The 20,076-nt window shown below is 48.4% G+C and overlaps 1 protein-coding gene across 3 annotated transcripts in view; it reads left to right on the top strand.

Moving 5' to 3' along the window:
* The window catches only part of NEDD4L (NEDD4 like E3 ubiquitin protein ligase), a 335,730-nt gene that overhangs the window by 108,076 nt on the left and 207,578 nt on the right, over nt 1-20,076 (top strand). For all 3 annotated transcript variants that reach the window (XM_080822006.1, XM_080822005.1, XM_080822009.1), the window contains exon 2: nt 989-1,062. In XM_080822006.1, coding sequence (XP_080678132.1) covers nt 989-1,062 — 74 coding nt within the window. The remainder of the gene's footprint in view (nt 1-988; nt 1,063-20,076) is intronic.

The raw sequence follows: 20,076 nt of genomic DNA, 5'->3' as shown, positions 1-20,076 counted from the left end.
GCTATCATCACTCTAATCTGTGTCTTTCGGTGTCAGGCCATCAAGGGGTCCTGCCCTGTGGGTCTGCCCACCCCTCTTAGGAGACCGTGAGCCTGTTCATATCTATATTTTAGACCTCGCTCAATGTCCAATTGGAGCTGTTTAGAGAATGTTGGAATGAATAAGCAAGTGGATGAATGAATGAATGAATGAATGGGTGATTTCTGAGAGCATTTGAGATGATTTCCACTTAAGATGAAGCTCTTTATTTTTTTTTCCTTCTCACTGCAACTGAGGAATTATTTTTGCTTGTTTAGGACCAACATGATGGAACTGTCATTTTGAGGAAATCTGTATACCACATGAAGTTTTTTTCTGTCTCAGGCAATGCGCACAAATGCACAAATTTCCATGGAGGAATTACTAAAGTGAAAAATCAAGGAACTATTTATTAAATAACTTCTTCATTAAAGTTAAAGATCTGCGTGGTTTCAAACGTATGCTTGTGTTCTTGCTGGAGAATTGAGAAATCTTTCACTGGGCCAGATCATTGATCTGCATGATGCAGTTTGAATTAAACTTGTGCTTAATTAACCTGGGTACTCTAAATTTTTTTAAAAAGGTTTAATTAATTATTTGAATGAGGGAGAGAGCATGGGGGAGGTGAGGGCAGGGGGACAAGTGGATTCCCCACTCGAGCGTGGAGCCCGACTCGGGGCTCCATCCCAGGACCCTGAGATCATGACCTGAGCTGAAATCAAGATTTGTATGCTCAACTGACTGAGCTACCCAGGTGCCCCAGGATGTTCTAAATATCTAGGGCTGTGGGATTTTAGAGCTGGAATGTTGCCTTTTGAACTTCAGTGTAAGGAAGAGTCGCCTCTGCTCAGTTGATTGGTTTTGTGTCCCCAGGACTGGTCTGAACAGAAACCATTACCTTTGCATATTGGATAAGGCAGTGACCTATTGAAGGTCCATTTCTTAAACTTTTTCTTTTCTTCTCCAACAGGGAGAGTCACGTATTCTCAGAGTGAAGGTGGTTTCTGGAATTGATCTCGCCAAAAAGGACATCTTTGGAGCCAGGTATGTTCGCTTTGTTTTTGTTTTTGTAGGCTTCGGGTGAGCTAGGCAAGCACTTTCCAAACTGAGGCAAGCCTCAGTTGACCCCTGGAGGCCTTCTTAAGACAAAGATTGCCAGGGCCCCCCCTCCGGAGATTCTGGGGGAGCGATGGCAGAGGAGTGCTGAGGCCGCCGAGCCGGGGACCGCGTTTTGTGCAGGAGTCTTGCCTTCCATCTGGCTTGATTTCGTGAGGAGACTGCATTCCGATGTTTCTTTGTTTCTCTGTAGAAAAATACAGCTTGGGAATGTTTGTTTATTCATTTTAATACATACCTTTAAAAAAAATCCCTAGTTTTTGAGACATGAAAGCGTTACTTTGTTCCTAGCAGAACTGGGTATTCTCTGGCCTGTATGATCTGATTGGAGAGATGTGGGAATGAGTGAGTGAATTTGGTGATTTCTGGGCCTTTTCTGGAAGCGCCAGCAGCTGATCTTTCTGCGTCCTTAGCTTTTTTTATTTTGAATACTGTGCCTGATAATCCTTTATCTTGAAATCAGTTCTTTTGTTCCCACTGTCTCTGCTGGGTGTCGCAATAAGTCATCGGACCAGTAGCACAGTGAGGTTAGAGCCACTGAGAACTGGGATTTGGACCAGATTTTGGAGAACAAAGACCTTTTTGAACTTTAGACATGGAGGAGACATTATAGGTGTTTGGTCCTACTTGCTTGCCCTGACTGATAGGACTTTCTCCAGGAAGGTTACTGCTTGCCCAGGGGGTTCGCATGTCAGAGGGCTGGAGCAGCCCCGCTCTCCGTTTGAGTTGGGAATGCTGCGGGGTTGAGCGGTGAGGGCTGTGGTGGCTGCTGGGGACAGTTAGCTGTTGTTGGAGTCAAGCTCACTAGAACATCCATTTCATCTGTGGGGCCCCTGCTGTTGCCCGCAGTCACCCTCTGGCTTCAGGGCCTCGGTGTGATGCTGGACATTCTGTAATGGGGCCTCCTCACCTTCCTGCTTGCCCGGCAGAAGCCCTTTTCTGCCCTGGGGAGGCAGACCTCTTGATTTGCTGTCCTGTATCTTCATGGACATATTTAGCTTTTCCCATCCCGATAAGTTACTTTAGTAGCACCTGGAGAAATTATTAAAAATAGTTAAATAAAGTTGATGCAAGATAATATCCGTGAGATAATCTTGTTAATTTCCCCATACTTGGGGCACCTGGGTGGCACAGTTGGTTGTGTGTCCGACTCCTGATGTTGGCTCAGGTCGTGAGCACGTCTCACCTGCAGGTTCCTTCTCCTCTTCTGCCCGTGTGAGTGCTCAAGTACTTTACTGGTCTGGCTCCTACCAGATGAGACATTTACAGGAGACTGCGACCTCTCACCTGTGTTGCTTACTGTATAGAGCACCGTGACCGGGACTGGGCAGATTCTTTCTTAATTGAAACGTTTAATTGAAACATTTGCATGCCTGACGTGGGGCTCGATCCCAGAACCCCAGGATCATGACCTGAGCTAAAGGCAGTTGCTTAACAGACGGAGCCACCCCGGCGCCCCTGTGCTTCTTTGTCTTAGTTTAATATAGAGCCCACCATCCTCCTTCCTGCCTTCCTCTGCTCTCCGTGCCTCGCCCAGGGTCCACTTTCTCTGAAGCTCTGTGGTTTTTTTAGGACCCATTTGCCAGCGAGTGAGCTAAAGCGGAAGGGTTCGGTGGCAGCGTGCAGTCCAGGCCGCGTTGGCACTTCTCTCTAGAATGGCCCCGTTATCACCTTCTTATTCTGCCCCGTGACCTTCATTCTCCTCCACATTGTCTTGAGCAGATCCTCTCAAGCTTCGTGTGACCTGGTAGCTTGTACAGAACAGGCATCACTGTTGCCTGTAACTGGTGTGCAGGGCTCTGGGGAGAGCCCCGGGGCCGCTCCGCTCACCTGGCAGCTCTCCTGTGATTGGAGGCAGAAGTCACAGGTGTGGGTCTGTGGTGTGTGTCCCCTGCTCTCTGCTGAGGTGAAGCCCTACTATCTGTGTCCTTCTGAACCCCAGGCTGGTAAGGCGCCTCCCCTCCCCATCACCTACAGCCTGTCACTGAACCTCCTCCACCTGTGTTTCCCATTCTCCCTTCCCAGGGAAGGAGCGGACAGGAATGGGAACCCCTGTTGTGGAAAGGATGATGAATGGAGAGAGAAAGCCAGTGTTGGCGAGCGGCATCATCAGAAACTCCTAAGTGGTAGAAACCATATAGACTTGGGTATTTTGAAAAGATAGGATTTACTCCTTTTTTTCATAGTTTTTTCTGTTTTGTTTTTGTTTTTGTTTTTTTTTTAAAGAGAAGGAGGGAGAGAGAATCCCAAGCTGACTTGAGCCAAAATCAAAGTCTGATGCTTAACTAAGCCACCCAAGAGCCCCGAGACAGGATTTACTTCTCTGGGGTTCTCTCTGCTTTGTCTCCAAGGGAGGCTGCTTGGCCGGGGTGGGGGTGGGGCGCTGGTGTTCGGGACATAGTGGCTGGTGGGGGAGGGGCGGGATGTGTTGGTCCGAGGTGTGACGAGCACTCCCTCTCTCCCAAGTGAGAGGCTGCCTAAGGCTCCACTTCAGAGGACTGGGGTTTGTGGGCCCCTGGTATCAGACCTGCCTGCCCGCCAGGGTGGCCGATTCACCCTCTAGGCCGGTACCTGAAATGCCCTTCTTTTCCGCATTCTTTGTCCCAGTCCTGCACTGAGAATACAAGATCATTTTCCCGCTTCCTTCCAGCAAAGTCTAACTTCATTAAAAGAGCCTTTGTTTAAAGAAGATTCGGTAATCGAGCTGTTGCTCTCCTTGAATGTCTGACCGTTTGGTCTGTGTGGAAATGGCACTAGCAGAGAAAGGTTTTCTTTTGGGCCACACCTTCGGGTCAAAGAAGGGCAACCATATAATCTGTCAGCTAAACAGGGACACTTTTGTCTGCAAGAAATGCTACGTTGAATGTGGGAGATCAGGGCATAGGATGTATATGGGGACTGGTCACCCCAGTTAAAAGACCTCCAAACTTGATGACCCAGACTATGGGGGGGAAATGCTGTGTGATTCCCACCCCCCCCCCCAAAGCCGAGGAAAAGAAAATCTTAACTCTTAAAACAAAAGCATACCACCTGTAGATGCCAGCACGATATCCAGAAGGAAGTAAATCCATGTTGTTCTAAAACATGGCATACATGGGGTACCTGCTGCCATTTTGGAAATGGGTCCATTGTCTTTGTGAGGTAAAGTGTGGTGTCGGGGAATCAAGGAGGCACCTTTACCCTAGAAGTCCTCTTGTCCCCTCTTCACAGCCCCAATCTCCCATTAAGGTGTAGGACTCGAGTCCGTTAGTACCAAGTTCTGCCAGCCTCTCCGGTCTGGTTTGCCCCCCACTCCAGTGCCACCCCTGTCTGCCCAGCCTGATCAGATTGGACTGCTCTTTCTAAATGGCAGGTTAATATTCTACCTGAGTGACAAACGTTGAGTCACTGGATGGGCCATTGGACTCAATGACTGCCAGGCGCTCTCTAAAACCTGAAATGTAATGACTACATACTTCTTAAAAGCCAATTTAAGGAACTCCCCATTATATTTGAGCTGGCCCAAGTTCTTAGAATTGTAAGGTGAATATCATAAATAGATTTCAAATAGACTTCACCGAATAAGATCTTAGTTTGTGGTGGTTTTCTGTTTTGTTTGTTTATTTTTGGTAAACTTTAGAATACCTTGAATACCTTTAAGTTTCAAACGGTATTCTTCAGGTAAGCTTGTATCTCAGGACTTTTTTTTTTTTATAATTTTTTTTTTTTAAGATTTTATTTATTTGCCAGAGAGAGAGAGAGAGAGAGAGAGAGAGAATACACAAGCGGGCAGAGAGGCAGGCAGAGGCAGCGAGAGAAGCAGGCTCCCTGCCGAGCATGGAACCCGATGCAGGACTCAATCCCAGGACTCTGGGATCATGACCTGAGCCGGAGGCAGTGGCTTAACCAACTGAGCCACCCAGGCATCCCTCAGGACATCTTTTCGTTATGGGTTTAAATCCTAACTGAATAGGGTCCTTTTAATACGAGTTTTAGCGCTACCTTCCCCCTTTTCCTCCTGAGTTGTGATCGGTCATTTGAGGTTACTTAGAATCATCTGAGACCATAAAGTGCTCCTACAAATTGAGCAACAGTGGCTGAGACAACTAGAATTTCATGCTTTCATACCGAAGATTTCAAGACTCTCATTTCACACTTGCATCTGTGTATTTGCCTGTTGAACTGTTAGCATCAAGTTGCACCTCTCTGGGTTGCTGTCCTTTTTTTCTTTGGACAAGTGGTGATTTGAAATGCAGAACACAAACGCACTCGAGGACGCGGGAGGGATGTGGCCACAAATCCTGGTGTTGGCCAGTGACGGGGCCAGATGGCTCTGTGGCCCCGCCTCACCTCCGTCCCATCTTCTAGATTGAAGTTAACATTCTTCTGCATTGGCTTCACCTGTTTTTTGTTTTTTGCTTTTTTTTAAACTGGAATATTCCATAGTGAATTACATCATGACATCCAGTCCCTAAGTACTTCAGCCTGTACCTCGAAAAAAGGGCATATTTCTTTATAACTACAACACAATTTTCACAAAATTAACAGTAATTGCCTAATGGACTCTCTTACTTAGTCCATGACCTGAATCCCTCCCCCAGCCGTGCCCATGATGCTTTTTACACTGGGCCGTTCAGAGCAGAATTCAATTGAGAATCACATGTTGGGTTTAGTTTTGGTAGGTCACTTAAACTCCTGTTAATCTAGAATCATTCTCCTCTCTTCCCTTTTAAGTGACCTGGAATGGTCAGTCGGTTGTCTCCCCACACATACTTGTTTCCTGTGGTATCATTTAACATAGTCTTTCTCCTCCTGGGTTTTCTGTAGGGTAGAGGTTGGGTCTAAAGGCTCGATAGGGGCATCTGGGTGGCTCAGTGAGTTAAGCATCCGATCCTTGATTCGGCTCAGGTCAGCATCTCTGGGTGCTGTGATGGAGCCCCTGTTGGGTTCTGCACTCAGCACTGAGTCTGCTTGAGATTCTCTCCCCCTCTCCTCTGACCCTCCTGCTCCTGCGCTTGCTCTCTCTCTCCTCTGTAAAATAAATAAATCTTTACAAAAAAAAAAAAAAAGGCTTGATCAAATTCAGTTTCAATACTGGGGACGGAAATGGGGTTGCTGTCTTCTCGGGAGGAACAGTGTTCGGTTGTCCTACAACCAACAGTGCTAAGACAAGGTGGATCCCAGGTTTAATGGGGGGCCGGTCTGTTCCATCCACGGTCATGACTTTTCCCCCAGGTGACCAGCAAGAAATGGGTGGGGCAATATTTTGGCTACACACTGTACATACGTGAATTTTCACTATTCACTTTCTTTCCAAATTGGTTTTGTTATTTGTTTTCGCCATTTTTTGAAAACCTTGTATAGCATAAGGTTCCTTTCACCCAGTTGGGAAACCTTGAGGCTTATGCGTACCTTGAGAGTCCCCTTGATAAACTGTAAGCCCTTTTAGGATGTCATTAGGCTGGAGTTTGCAGGCTCTTGATCCCTGTGGACTAGACTGAACTCACAGGTGTGTGTGTGTTTGGCCCATGGAGCACTAAGACATAAAAATCCCAAGCCAACATTTGGGAGATTTCCTATCAGAAATCCATTATGTCCCGGCTTCTGGAAAATCTTGGCAGTCTAGACACCCAAGGTCATGCAGCTGGAGGTATCTCCTGGATGCACTCGTGAGATGGGGCCATGACCTCTTGGCTGCCAAGGCCTCCTCGTCTCCCGACCTCCCCCGCTGACGCAGCCCTAAGGTCCCTGGAGGGACGGACCTGTGTTTGGTTTTGACCCCTGCACTGGCGGTCTTTTGCTTAGAGAGCGGACTCCCCCTCCGCCCTCCCCCCAGCACAGGGATGTGCTTAGGTGGGGGCAGGGCCCGTAACGCTCAGCTGAGACGGTGTTTGTGACACGCAGGCACTTGCAAATCGGCCTCCTCTCTGGAGGCTTTAACCCTCCAGGGCATTGCTGCGAATCACAACATCAAGTATTTGTCTTAGAAATCCCTGCACCTAAGAGCTCATGCAGTTACTCCTGTGCGTGCCCCAGACACCCTCACTGTCAGATCGTTTATTCTAGCTGCACACCCACCCCGAGAGGACTTGGGAGGATTTTGCCCTCCTCCCCCTCTCAGATCGAAACCTCTTCATGTTCTGTACAAAGCACACACCACTCTTTCTGCGTTCGTGTTTACTGCCTGGTCTTTGAATGCACGAGGCTGTGCCATGTCCTTAGGAAGTATGTCGGTCGTGGCTTTGCACCCGTTCAGCCCACGCGGTTTCCCAGAGGGGAGTGATTAGCAGCGGCAAATGGGTCAGTCCGGTGGAGGGCCAGCGCGTCTCTATTCTGCGTCAGCCCCCAGGGTTGCTGTATTACAGCTCGTGTCCTCAGACAGTTCAGAATGCTCTTGAGTCACTGGGAGAGCTGTGCTGTGCGGGGACCGTCTGTGACTTGTAGAACTCCCTGGTAGACTGGCCTTTGTGTCATCTCCGGTCTTGTAAAGGAGGAGCGAACCAGACAGGCCGCACTTACAGACCACTCTCCGACGTTGTGTTCAGGAGAAGCCTGCACTCGGAATCTTCTGCTTGGCCTTCACTCTTGATGCTTGAACGTGTGGCCCTCGTTACAGGAGCCTCTGCTCTGTCCTGTGGCCCGACAGGGAGGGAGCAGAGGGAATAATTGGAGGACGTCCTGCACTCATTGTCACCAGGGTCAAGAGCAATGTTCCCCGGTCACTGGGTCTGTAAGGCAGAGATTCGGATGGGTTTCAGGAAGATGACGGGCATCAGCACATAGTAGATGGGCAGTAAATTTTGGTCATCGGGTCAGAGTGGAGCCTGAGAACATTGAAAAATCAAAAGTACTCATAAGCACTGCTTGAATCACCTCATGTAATTGCAGAGGGCAGCTTTGGGGATTGGTGGCGAGTGGATGTGGGGGGGTGGGCTGCCCCTTCCTCGCTCCTCCCCCTTCCGGGCTGTCCACCCCCTCCTGACTCCTTCCTCCCCCTCCCTTCTCAGCTGAGGGTCTTTGCCTGGATGCCCTCCCCCCCCACCCCGAGCCGGCACCCCAGTCCCTTCAGTCTTGCATTATCCCAGGGTGCTCTCTATTTGTCTCACCATCTTCCTTTTTGGGGGGAGGTTGAGAAAGTGGGTAAGAAGCTAAGTGTAGGCAAGGCGGTGTGCCAACTGGAGATGAGTCAGAAATGAAAGCATTTCTAAATGTGTAAGACAATGAAGACAATATTTATCTTACAAAAATTGAACTTCACAACCAACCCTGCAGAAACACAGCCGGAAGGCACCATGTGCGGGGAGGTCCGGTGTGGGGACAGCAGAGGGTCTCCGCTGCCGTTTTCTCACCCAAGGAGGAAGGAGAGGTTTCTCTGCCAGTGTTTTAGGCAGTGGAGGTGGCTGGCCAGCCCATCCTCAGTGGCCAGGCCTCCGAGAGGCCTTGGGAATATGGCTGTCCGGGCCGGCGATGCATCAGCGTTGACAAAAATGCTGTTACTGAAGGTGAAAATGCCCTGGTATTGAACCTGAAAGAGACCCTTTAAAAAATGGGTACAACTGTCTGGACTCCCATGGCACTAGCTTTCTCAGATGCAAATCTCCTATGTTACCATACTTTACCTTCTTTTAAGAAACACTGTCAGCAAGTTTCATGAAATTTCTACTTAGGGTTTATATTTCGGGGAGGGATCTGGAAGATAAAATTTGTGAGATGGCTTATAAGTGTGAGTGAGCTGGCAGGGTCTTCACTGGGAAACACAGCCTCCTCTGAGAGCTGTAAGTGGTTATCCGAACTGGGGGCCCCCACGCTTCTTTCAAGGTAGGTAGTGGAGAGCTTCTGCTCGCAGGACTCTCGGAGACACGCGGAAGCAGCCAGGCAGGGTCCGACGGGCCGGCTGTGTGCCAGCAGCCCACGGGCCCTCGGTTGCCAGCCCCTGCGAATAGAAGCTATTGATTCTCTACAACATCTATATTTAGAACTGGGAGTGCCAGTGTTACTCGGTCATGATTTTCAGATCAAACTGTTACAGAGAGCTGCTGGTTAGTGGACGACAGACAGGAATTGAGCCAGTATTGACTTTTTGGGCGTGGAGGAATGGGGTTTCTAGATCTCTCAGGAGCCTTTTGTTATTTTCCCCTCTTCAAGGGCAGCATGTTTACGGTATAACTTACGAGCTTCCTGTTGTTTTTTTTTAATTAAAAAAATTTTTTTTAAAGCTTTTACTTATTTATTCGAGAGACAGCATACACAAGCAGGGGGGAGGGGCAGAGGAGAGGGAGAAGCTGGGGCTCAATCCCAGGACCCTGAGATCATGACCTGAGCCGAAGGCAGGCACTTAACTGACTGACCCGCCCAGGTGCCCCCCCTTGTGGAACTTTTTAGATAGGCACTGTGGATTTCAAAGTCTGCAAATGAATGCAACTGTCAAAACGTTTCTGGCCTAGAGAAAGTGATTCTCTCGCTGCTTTGTCTATAAATACGTGAATGATAAAGTATTTCTACGTATATAAGCAGAGGGGCAGTCACATAATTTAAATGAGTGTATTGCAATTAAACTATGGCCCTTTTTCTTCACGGGGTATTTTTTAGACTTAGGACCTTAGTGCACGTAATGTTTAATAAGGAGTCTGCAGTGTGTAGCTCCTCAGTAAATTATTAAAAGAACTGGCATTCCTTCTGTATAATATCAACACAAGAGATAGAAAATGCGCCTTGCCTCTTAATGAGCGTGTGCTAGCTCTCCTCCTGGCATGCCAGGAGCAGTGGGTAGTAAAGTGCCTAAAGGACTGTTTGCCTTTCTCTCCTTCCTTGTTCAAGGTGCAGTATTGTGCTTCCCCTTTTGAAGAACTGATGACTATTTGAAGTCTCTTATTTTTAGATGCTTGAAAATAAGAACTCATGGTAGGAAAACAGAGAAGATTTGAAAGAAATGCTACGTTTCACGTTTGGGGGCAACTGGTTGGGAAATCAGAAATGGGTGAATCTTAAAAACTTGATCCTGGTTTCTTTTTTCTTTTTGTTTCTGCTAGTGAGAAAATGATACCGTTGGTTATATATTCTCCGCCTCTGACTTGTAAACTCTTGGGAGTTCATTGTGAACAGTGGCTTTAATGTTGTTGAAGTGATTTTAAATGTTATCTAGACAGTCTGGAGAGTAAAAAGGAAATTTGCAAATTCCTTTCTTCTGGAATGAGTTACGGGCTCCCCATAGTGTGATTTCGTTTTCTCTGTTATTAAATACATAGTCAGACCAGCTTGAGATTTGAATGACGAGTGAGACCATACAACTCAGGATCTTTGGTTTCCTCTTACACTGCTTCTTGGCATGGAATGTCAAAATATTTGAAACTGTTCTTTTTCTGGAATGATCTGTCTTCACTGGTGGCTCCAGTGACTATCCAGGCATTCGAGCTGGAGACCAGCGAGTTGTCCTTGGCGCTTGTCCCTCCTCCTCACCCCCCAGGCTGGTCCCCGTGTTCGTGTAGAGGACATCCCAGATGCGGCTCACATCTGCCTTCTTTCCTGGCCCATCCTCACAGAAACAGAATTCTCTCTCTCCAGCATAGACCGATTTCGGCTCCTGGCAGAACCCTTAAGGATCCCATCAGTCCATGCTGCGGATTAAGGTCCCAGCTCCGTAATCTTGACAAAAGCGCGCCCCGTGCACCCTCCAGGGCATCTCTTGGCCTTGACCCCCCCAGGCAGCCACACTCAGTGCTGTGGTCACCTTCAGAGGCCACACTCCACCTCCTGTGCCTTTGCTGGTGTCCAGAATGAGCACCGTTTTCCTGTTTTGCACAGTTGCCTTGTTCTTGTCCTTCATGCTGACACCCCCATGAGCTCACCCCCAGGCAGATTTCTGTCTCTGCCCACTTGGCTCGGGTCTGGTGGCCCTTTGCTCACCTCGTGCAGCTGCCCGTGGGCACACTGAGGTATGGCATTGGGACTTTTCCTCTGCACCCTGCTGTGGTCATTCACCCAGCACCAATCCTTAACTACCATCACCCCCCACCCCACCCCCGCCCATGCACTTGGCAAACTTGGACGTTCCTCTCAGTCGCCGGGCATCCTTCCTGCCACTAGGCTGAGTTTCTCCTGCTTTGGTGCTCTCCCAGTGATTTATACATGCTCTTTCCTTACCGTCTCATTAAATAATTTCTTACTTATTTTATTCTGTCTGTATCTTTAAGACCCTCATTCTTATGCAGGTTATCAATTTTTAATAATACACAAATTCTCGACTAGCACATGCATTATTTCCAGATCCTTCCTACTTTGGAATTGCTGCACATGCAAAAACATTAAGGAATACCTCACCATTAACTCCTCTGTCCGTGTGAAGCTCACTGGAGGAGAGGAATTGTGAGCATCCTTGACCATGAAGGAAGGCTTCCTGGATCTTACTGCATGGCCGCGGTGTATTGGGGAGTTATAGTTCCCTCTGGTGGCCATATCATGTGCATTTTCATTCTAGACTGTAAGAATGGTTTTCAGATTTTATAATCTTTCGGAGTTCTTTTTAAACTTAATTTTCTGATTTTTAAAATTAACTCAGATCTTTGCTTTAGCAGGTATTTAAGTCATTCTCAAATAGTGACACACACAGGAGAAAGAATGATTTTACTTTAAGCAGTTCCTACTTTTTACATAGTTGGTTTTAAAGTAAACAATAGGTGGCACTAACTTTATTTCCTTCTTTCTCTTTTCCTTTCTCTGCCCAGTAATTTTCCTAAACTTGTACCATCACCAAAATGCCACAGACTGCAAAAGAATAAATAACTGATATTGGGAAGGAATGAAATTCTTCAAATGAGGGGTACTGTATTCAGTATGGAATAGACAGTATTCATAGACAGAATGAATCGTAATGCGTTTTTAGCCTCACACTTTGATGAATCAGAACTTAAGCACTCTCTTTTCTTTAAGAAAGGAATTTCCAGGCTGACATTGTTAATATGGAAAAATAATTATAATAAACAGTACCAATACCCATGCTAATTAAGGGAAACAGGTATAGATCATCTGAAATACTTATATTTGACTTTGGAATTAAAAAAAAAAAACACTTAAGTTTTTACCACTACAGAGAAGTTAATGGAGCAATTGATGACATGAAAAACTAGATTCAGAAAAGTTGAGAGGTTTAGAAAATGTTTTTTCTCTTGTTTTCTCTTCCCTGTAGCTACATTGGTAAAGATGCAGATAGGTAAAATTACTTTTCAGATTGATAGCCCCCAAAGAACAGTGGCAGCACTTAAAAAAAACTTTTTTTTTTTTTTTTTTTTTAAAACATGCAAGATTGGCTGATTTTCTCTCAGGTATGCTTGGGGTTTTTGTTTTGAGAAAATTCTGTCCGGTGCAGGGAAAGAGTCATTAAGTTGTCCTGGGCGGTCTGCCTAAGTGGGTGTGTTATAGCAAAGGACTTAGACAGAGTCAGGGTGATTCAAACACCCACAGAGGAAAATGGCATAGATCATTTATCTACTCATTTTGCAATAATGTTATTCTCTCCCTTTGCCATTTCTTAATGTCTGCAAATACTGCCAAAAAGCAAAAACCAGAAGAAAGCCATGAATGCTTTCAGTGGGACAGAAGAAATGAGATCTCTCTGCCGGGGAGAAATATTAGGGAGAAAATTGTCAGTGGGAGCAGATATTAAAATAGTTCATGTTCTTTTCAGTTGAAGACCTTGAGATTTTTTCTCAGAGCTCTTAGGACTGTTTTCTTGAGATAATGTTTTCATGTGAGAGCCCCTGATAATACAAGGTCCTACTGTTTTGTCTAGGCACCTTCCCCTGGGGAGGAAAAAAAAAAGCCAGCCTCCAAAGCAGACAGGTGAATAAACAAAGAATCCTAAGACCATCTCAGCTGAGAAGAAAATGCTCTGCGCAGAGAGCCTGATGGTGGGCAGTGGGGAAGGTGTTCACTGCAGGGTCATCACAGAGGACATCATCATAGCCTGGGCTCCAGCCCTCAGGCAGCTTCCCCCCAAGCCTTTCTCTTGCTACGTTGTATCCTTTGGGGCCTTTGTGGAAAATCTGAAGCTTGATTTGCAGAGTAGACTCCATAGCGTGTGTCCCTAATAACTGCGAGGAAGGGCAAGGAAATGTTGCTGGGCCTGATGAGGTCATAAATATTGTCAGGGCCTAAAATCGGGTTGCAGTATTAACATACATATTGAAGAAAACAGTGTGAGTGTCCATTGGAGAGAGATGAATCATGTTCCTTCTTTTCCCCAAAAAAGAAACCCAGCAGTGCTCACGGGCAGCACATCATAGATTCCCAGTATAATAATGAGAACAGCCCATGTGAGTGTTTTTACTTACAAATTTGCATGTTGCCATGATCTGGAAAAAGACACGTGTTTGTGGAGGAAATCTCAGCAGACCTGTCGGAGGCAGGGAGTAAAAGCCTGTCTTGCTTGGCCTTCTACCCCAGGGCCTGCTGTGACAGACACTTTGATGACAGCCCCCCTAGGATCTTCTGTGTGTGTGTGTGTGTGTGTGTGTGTTGGGGGCAGGGGGACGGGAAACACACAGGAATCGCACTGTACGATTTTATTAACATTAAGCTCCACAGTACCCTGTAGAAACTATTCGCGGTTGTCCTGTGTATCTCTGTCTTCATCTTTTCTGCGGCCACAGAGTCTGAGAATGCGGAAAAGCTGCTGTGATGAAGGGCTGATCCCCCCCGCCCCCGCAGGCTGAGAGTAGACAGGACTTGGCTTGGAAAATGACCTCCTGGTTCATCTGGCCCAGGTGACCGGTGGCCTTTATCAGTGCAGCTGAACTAATGCGGCTCTGTACCTTGATTTTTTTTTTTTTTCCCCAGGTGTTCTTTGAGCTCCTTAGAGTTGCGTGCATGTGGAGAGAGGGTAGGGTCGGTGCTGGATCAGGGCTTCAGTTCTGCACCGCCTTCATCTTCGGGGTCTTTGGCCGACTGCCACCCCATGATTCTGGGAGCTGGGCTGCTGCTGGTTATAAGTTATGCTTCACGTGGAGGTCGCCTGTCCCGTGCTAGCCGTCTTGGTTGGAACATTGTCCCGGACAGGTGTGCTGACGTTGGGACTGAGCCCGTCTCAGCGGTGTCCGCCGTGTAGCACACGCCCCAGGCGGGTGGCTGTGGTCACCTGTGCCCCCAAGCCACCGCTTCTCACCTGCAGGTCCCCCTTCCCTGCCGAGAGCTCTTCCTCTGTCACCTTCCTCAGCTGACTGAGCGGTCCCTGGGAATCTCTGTATGGCACCCCGCGCCTGTCACCTATAGCCAGCGGTTGCTGGCACTTGTGGGCATAGTTTCCATCGCTTCCTCAGTTTCGAATGACCTCCATTTTCCTCAGGCTCACTTAAGTTGGCAGAAACATTTTTTTTTTTTTTTAAGATTTTTATTTATTTGACAGACCGAGATCACAAGTAGGCAGAGAGGCAGGCGGAGAGAGAGGGGTAAGCAGGCTCTCCGCGGAGCAGAGAACCCGATGCGGGGCTCAATCCTAGAACTCTGGGATCATGACCTGAGCCGCAGGCAGAGGCTTTAACCCACTGAGCCACCCAGGCACCCTGGCAGAAACATTTTTTAACCTAGATATATATATATTTTTTATTGTACTTCTAACCTCACTCCCTTTGAATTCATGTCACCTTCTGATGCCGAAAGAGGTCCAAGTTCATTGATAGAAAGAAATCAGTTATAAATAAAAGCAGCAACAACTACCTGAAGGAGGTGGGCGTGTGCCTTGTGGCCTCCGGGATTGGCTGTGTTGGTAGAAGGGGTTTCCAGATGGAGGCTTGGTGGGTCCCGTGGCCTCATGAGCTGCCATACTGGGGAGTTACTCTCGCAAGAAGGTGGTCCCGAGGTTTCATAGCGGTCTCCCCCTCTCACAGGGCTTTCCTGCCCTTTGTTGTTCATCAGAAGCCTTCCAGGATGGTGGTGAATGTGGGGCTGAGGCCTCGCTGGAAGTGTTGCCAGCATCCTCTCGGGGGCTTGTTGGGTCGTGGGGTGGTGGCCCAAGAAGTTTCCAAGAAGGGCCGAGTCAGTTTTCAGAGTTTCTCTGACAGGGTAATGTCCTGTATTCCAGAAATGCTTTTCATGGAGTCTTGTTTTTTTTGTTTGGATACGAGGAGGTGTCGTTTTGCTAAGCCCTGCTCACCTTTCTCCCAAAGCAGCATGGCACCCCGCCAGGGAGACAGGGTAGTGTGCCGTGTTTGCTTGCAGTTTGTGTGGCACCAGTAATTCCGATCAGTGATGGTCCCTGATGATGGCCCTGGATCTCAAGGCACCTGTAGTAGAGGTCAGTGTGGGGGTGCAGTTCAGCAAGGAGCACAGGTTTTGCTAGATGCCACTGGAACGGCAGGGAGGCCTTGACAGTGCTAAGACCCGGGGGCGAGATGACACGCATCAGTGCCCCCGGTGAGACTCGCTTTGCTGTGAGTCTTCTGCTCCTGAGCTCGGAGTGAGCAGGGGTCCCTGCAACCAGGTTTCAAAAGGAATAGTACCTTTCCCACAATAAACACACGACAGCGAACAGTGCTCAGGGCTCCTGGATGGCTCAGTCAGAGGAGCATGTGACTGTTGATCCTAGGGGTCATGAGTTCAAGCTCCCCACTGGGTGTAGAGATTACTGGAAAAAAAGAAAAAGAAAGAAAGAAAGAAAGAAACTTAAAAAAATATTTAAAAGCTAATAATGTCCGCAAACCTCAAGAATTTTTTTTTTTAATTTACAGTCTCATCTCAACAAAAAATGAGAGAAATTATAAATCACCAGGTTGATGAATTTGTCTTTTAAAAAAAAAATGTATGCATGGCAAAAAAAAAAATAGGCCATGAAGTTAAAAGGGAGGCAAACTGGGGGAAATAAGGCCAGTTTCTGTCACAGAGAAAGAGCTAATTTGCTTAATACGTAATGATCTACAAATCACTAAAAAGACTAGTAACCTAATTGAAAAACGATCAGAGGGTACAGGCAGTTCAGAGAAGGGAGTGTCCGTGACAGCCACACATACAGTGGCAGCTCATCTCACTAGTAGGAAAAGAAATCGCAGTTAACCCAACGGACTACCATTGTCAAATACCCTGTTGCCAAAAAATCAAACTTGAACAGCATATGGAGTCAATAAGTGATCCTGGACCAACATGGGTGGTGGTAGACAGAAGCACACAGATCCTGGTGGGTTCCGAGCCCGGGTGGAGATACTGCATCACTGTATGAGGCACCAGGAACTGACATACCACCGTGGGTCAGCTCTGCTGCAGGGGAAGGAAGATTTGATCTCAGAATATGTTGGCAGGAGAGTGAGGAAGTGGCAAGCTGTCCCTGTTGGAGGATATGTAAGGGGTAGAGCTTCTAGCTGGGGAAGTATTCCTGGTATGGGAGCGCTTTTCAGAATGACCAGTGCCATGGGGTGCCTGGGTGGCTCAGCGGGTTAAGCCTCTGCCTTCAGCTCAGGTCATGATGTCAGGGTCCTGGGATCAAGCCCCGCATTGGGCTCCCTGCTCAGCGGGGAGCCTGCTTCTGAACTTTGTCAAATAAGTAAATAAATAAATCTTAAAAAAAAAAAAATGACCAGTGACTGTTACGCTGAGACCAGCCTTCCCAACTCTGTCTGTGTATCCCTCTTTCTTTCTTTCTTTTTTTCTTTCTTTCTTTTTTTTTAAAGATTTTATTTATTCGAGAGAGTGAGAGAGGGAACACAAGTAGGGGGAGCTGGACGGAAGAAGCAGACTCCCCGCTGAGCAGGGAGCCCGATGTGGGGCTCAATCCCAGGACCTTGGGATCATGACCTGAGCCAAAGGCAGACACATAACAACTGAGCCCCCCAGGAGCCCCCCATGCATCCCCTCTTGAGGCAGTCAGAAGTGCTCATCACACCCACGGGATCCTGTGTTGGAACAGCAGCGTTGGTTCTGCTCCCACCTTCCCTCTCCCCTCAGTTACTTTTTCTGCTGGTTTTATTCTAGCTGGGTTTTCATTCCCAGCAGAGAAAGGGCTGCTCCGGCAAAGTTTGGGGCTTGCCTTTCATTGGGTCACCCCTGACCTGGAAGCAGGGGAATGGAATGTTCCATATGTTGACCCATCGTGGAGTAGCCCTCTCATTTATATGATAGAACAGGCCTGGGCTCTATGACTCACAGCCCCTCCCGCCTGCCTTTCTGCAGTTGGGTTCCCCAGCAGATCTTTGTCGCTGGCATTTTACAAAGGAAGCAGCAGAGTCTGAGACCTCCTGCGGTTTTGTCTGTGGTAATCATATCGGAGTCCTCACAGCCATCTTCAGAGGTAGGCGTGATTTGCATTTTCCAGGCGAGGAGCACCGTGGGTCAGAAAGGTTCAGTGCTTTGTCTGAGGTGGCAGAGCTGGAGTCTGACCCAAGGTTGTTGGGCACAGAGACCCTGCGCCCCTGCCCGTAAGTGAAGCTCTTGGCAGTGAGCTTCGGCTGGGCTGCAGTGTTGACAGCCCCCCCCCCCCCGCACCCCCCCGCCCATCCCCCGACTGGAAGGAGCCGCTCGCACCACCAGAAAATGAAGCAGGTCCCTGAGGATGTTGGCATCGTGAAAGATTCTGATTCCTGGTGCTTCACTTCCAGGCTGAGAGGTCTGCACGCCGCCAGGCCTGCCTCCGTGTGAGAGGCTGATTGCTGACGCAAGCTTGGAAAGAACGGACGCAGCAGATGGTGGCCAGGACCCCCACGTAGGAAGGACGGGCACAGTGCCTTGAGGGCTCTAGAAAGCACTCCGTTCCCCGCCTCTGGCTGCGGTCTCCATGGTCAGCGGTTGCTGGCTTCCCATGAGGGGGGCTCCAGAGGGACCTGCGGGAACCCCGGGCAGACTTAGGATGACTGGTTTGGGTTTGTGCTCGTCTTGGGCATTGGCTTTCTGCACTCATTCCCCAGGAAAGTTGCTCCACCAGATTGGGGAGGTGGGGGAGGGGGCGGGAACGAAGCTTCTGGGGAGAATCAGCAGGTAGAGATGCACCAACAGTGGGAGCCGCAGAAGGGGAGTTAGGAGAAACCCGTCTTTTTGTCTTTTGTTAGGGTTCTTGTAAATCAGAAGAGTTACAAAGAAATTTAAAATCTGAAAATGATGGGGCAAAGATTTGAGTTCAGTACACTTCGTTACGAATGAGCATTTTACTTAATGTTTTTCATAGTAGATGAATGGCGTGGAAAGTAGGACCCACTTTGGTTTTCCTTCCCACACGTCCTGAGACTTTTGTGTTCTCTTACGTACTTTGTAAGATTAACTATAAAAATCAAATTGCCAGACACTTGAGATAGAAATCAGTGTTGGTGGTACTCAGAGATGATTAAATGCTGTTTCCTCTTTTCATGAAGAAGACAGAACTTCTGTTCTGGAAGCCACGTTAACCAGGCAGAAAACCCTCACTCCCTGCCCCTCACTGTGGGATTCCTTCGTCTGTGGTCTGAGCTCATGGCGGAGAGACCAGGAAGGGGCCGGTCCATCCTGGCAGCCACGTTGCTGCCTTCCAGAGAATGGGGGCTGTGCGTGGCGTCTGCTTTCTCTCTGGGCTGCAGCTCTGCTGCTCCCATTTAAGCCAGAGAGAGCAGCGTAGTAGGGGTTTTAAGAGGTCTTCTGAGGCAAAGACGGGCCCTTGGCAGTGAGCTAATTGGTGTTCAAAATGGAGTGGGGCAAAGAGGCGTTCGCTGCGGGTGCGTGGTCCAGCCAGAGTTGTGCCCCACATCCCGTGTGCGGGCCACCCCACGGGGCACATGGTCTCTCCCTCTCATCACTAACCTGCCGGGGGAAAAGAGATGTAAGTCGAAGTGTACACATAGGACATTCGCGCTCAGAGCCCCTGGAACCAGTGTTCTCAAGCCAGGCTGTACATTACATTCATGTTGGGCCTCCGAGCTGCAGACAGAGGCCGCGTTAGGGCATTTGCTTCCTGTCTGTGGCCTGGTTTGTGTTTCAGCGACCCAGGGAACTCCCTGACTCCGGCCCCAGAACCCTCACCAGCACGGTGGTGGTGGTGAGGTCCCCATCACTGTTCTGGGCAGGGATGAGCCCACTGGTCTCCGGCACCTAGTTTTGAATGGAAGTTGAGTTAATGCATACTTAGGTCTGTAGGATGGATAACTAATCTGGACTTACTGCAGATCTCTATTTATTGTTGGAATTTCAGGGGCTTCATTCATTCAATGTTTTCCTAATGGAAACAGTGCAGGGTTCTTCCTGCCCCCAGATAGAAGCCCGGAGTTGTTTTTCTGCAGTGTTCTCCTGCTTCTGAAGCCAAGCTTTGACCTTCTCTTCCAGGCCCCTTTGTCATACAGCAGGGAGGGGAACAAAAGACTTTTATTTCACCTGTCTGGGGTGCCAGGCAAAAGCAAAGGAATCCCTCTCACAGGCTTTGCAATTCCCCAGCAGCTCAGCTCAGAAAGCCTTTATCCTCCTCTGATATTTACTCAACACCTGACACCTCCTGGGAATCTTTAAAATTGTTCTCGAAAGAAACCATTCTGCTGCAAGTACCTATTTTTAGACTTTATAAAGCCCTTCTCTCTATCTGCCTGGCCTGCTGTTTGAAAGGCACCAGGATCCTTTGTCTTTAAAAGTTCAGCACCCTCTGGCTTGTTCCCCACCTGAACTGCCCCCCACCCCCCAAGTCCTGGAATGCTCTGGGGGGTACATCTCTGCATTCTGACCAAAACCCAAACGACAGGTTTGACCTTCACACAGGAGTCCTTGAAATTATACAGCCCTGGGAGGTGGGACTTCTAAGCAGTGAACCTTGGGTGAAAGTGAATATGAATTGGTAGGTCTTGGAACTCTCGATCTGCCCCCAGGCACCTTTAGCCTGTCCGCTGGACTGGTTTGAGTTTTGGACCCTGCTGCTGGCTGGCCAAGTTCAGCACAGGTACACCTGACCGTTACGAGCAGCTGTCGAGTTCCTGGCACAAACTGTGTAAAATGGGGTTACGTGGGCCTTGACCACATTCTGGTTAGCCTGGGGTCATC

Source organism: Martes martes (genome assembly GCF_963455335.1).
Source record: "Martes martes genome assembly, chromosome: 13".
NCBI lineage: Eukaryota > Metazoa > Chordata > Mammalia > Carnivora > Mustelidae > Martes > Martes martes.
This window is presented reverse-complemented; position numbering and strand designations above follow the sequence as displayed.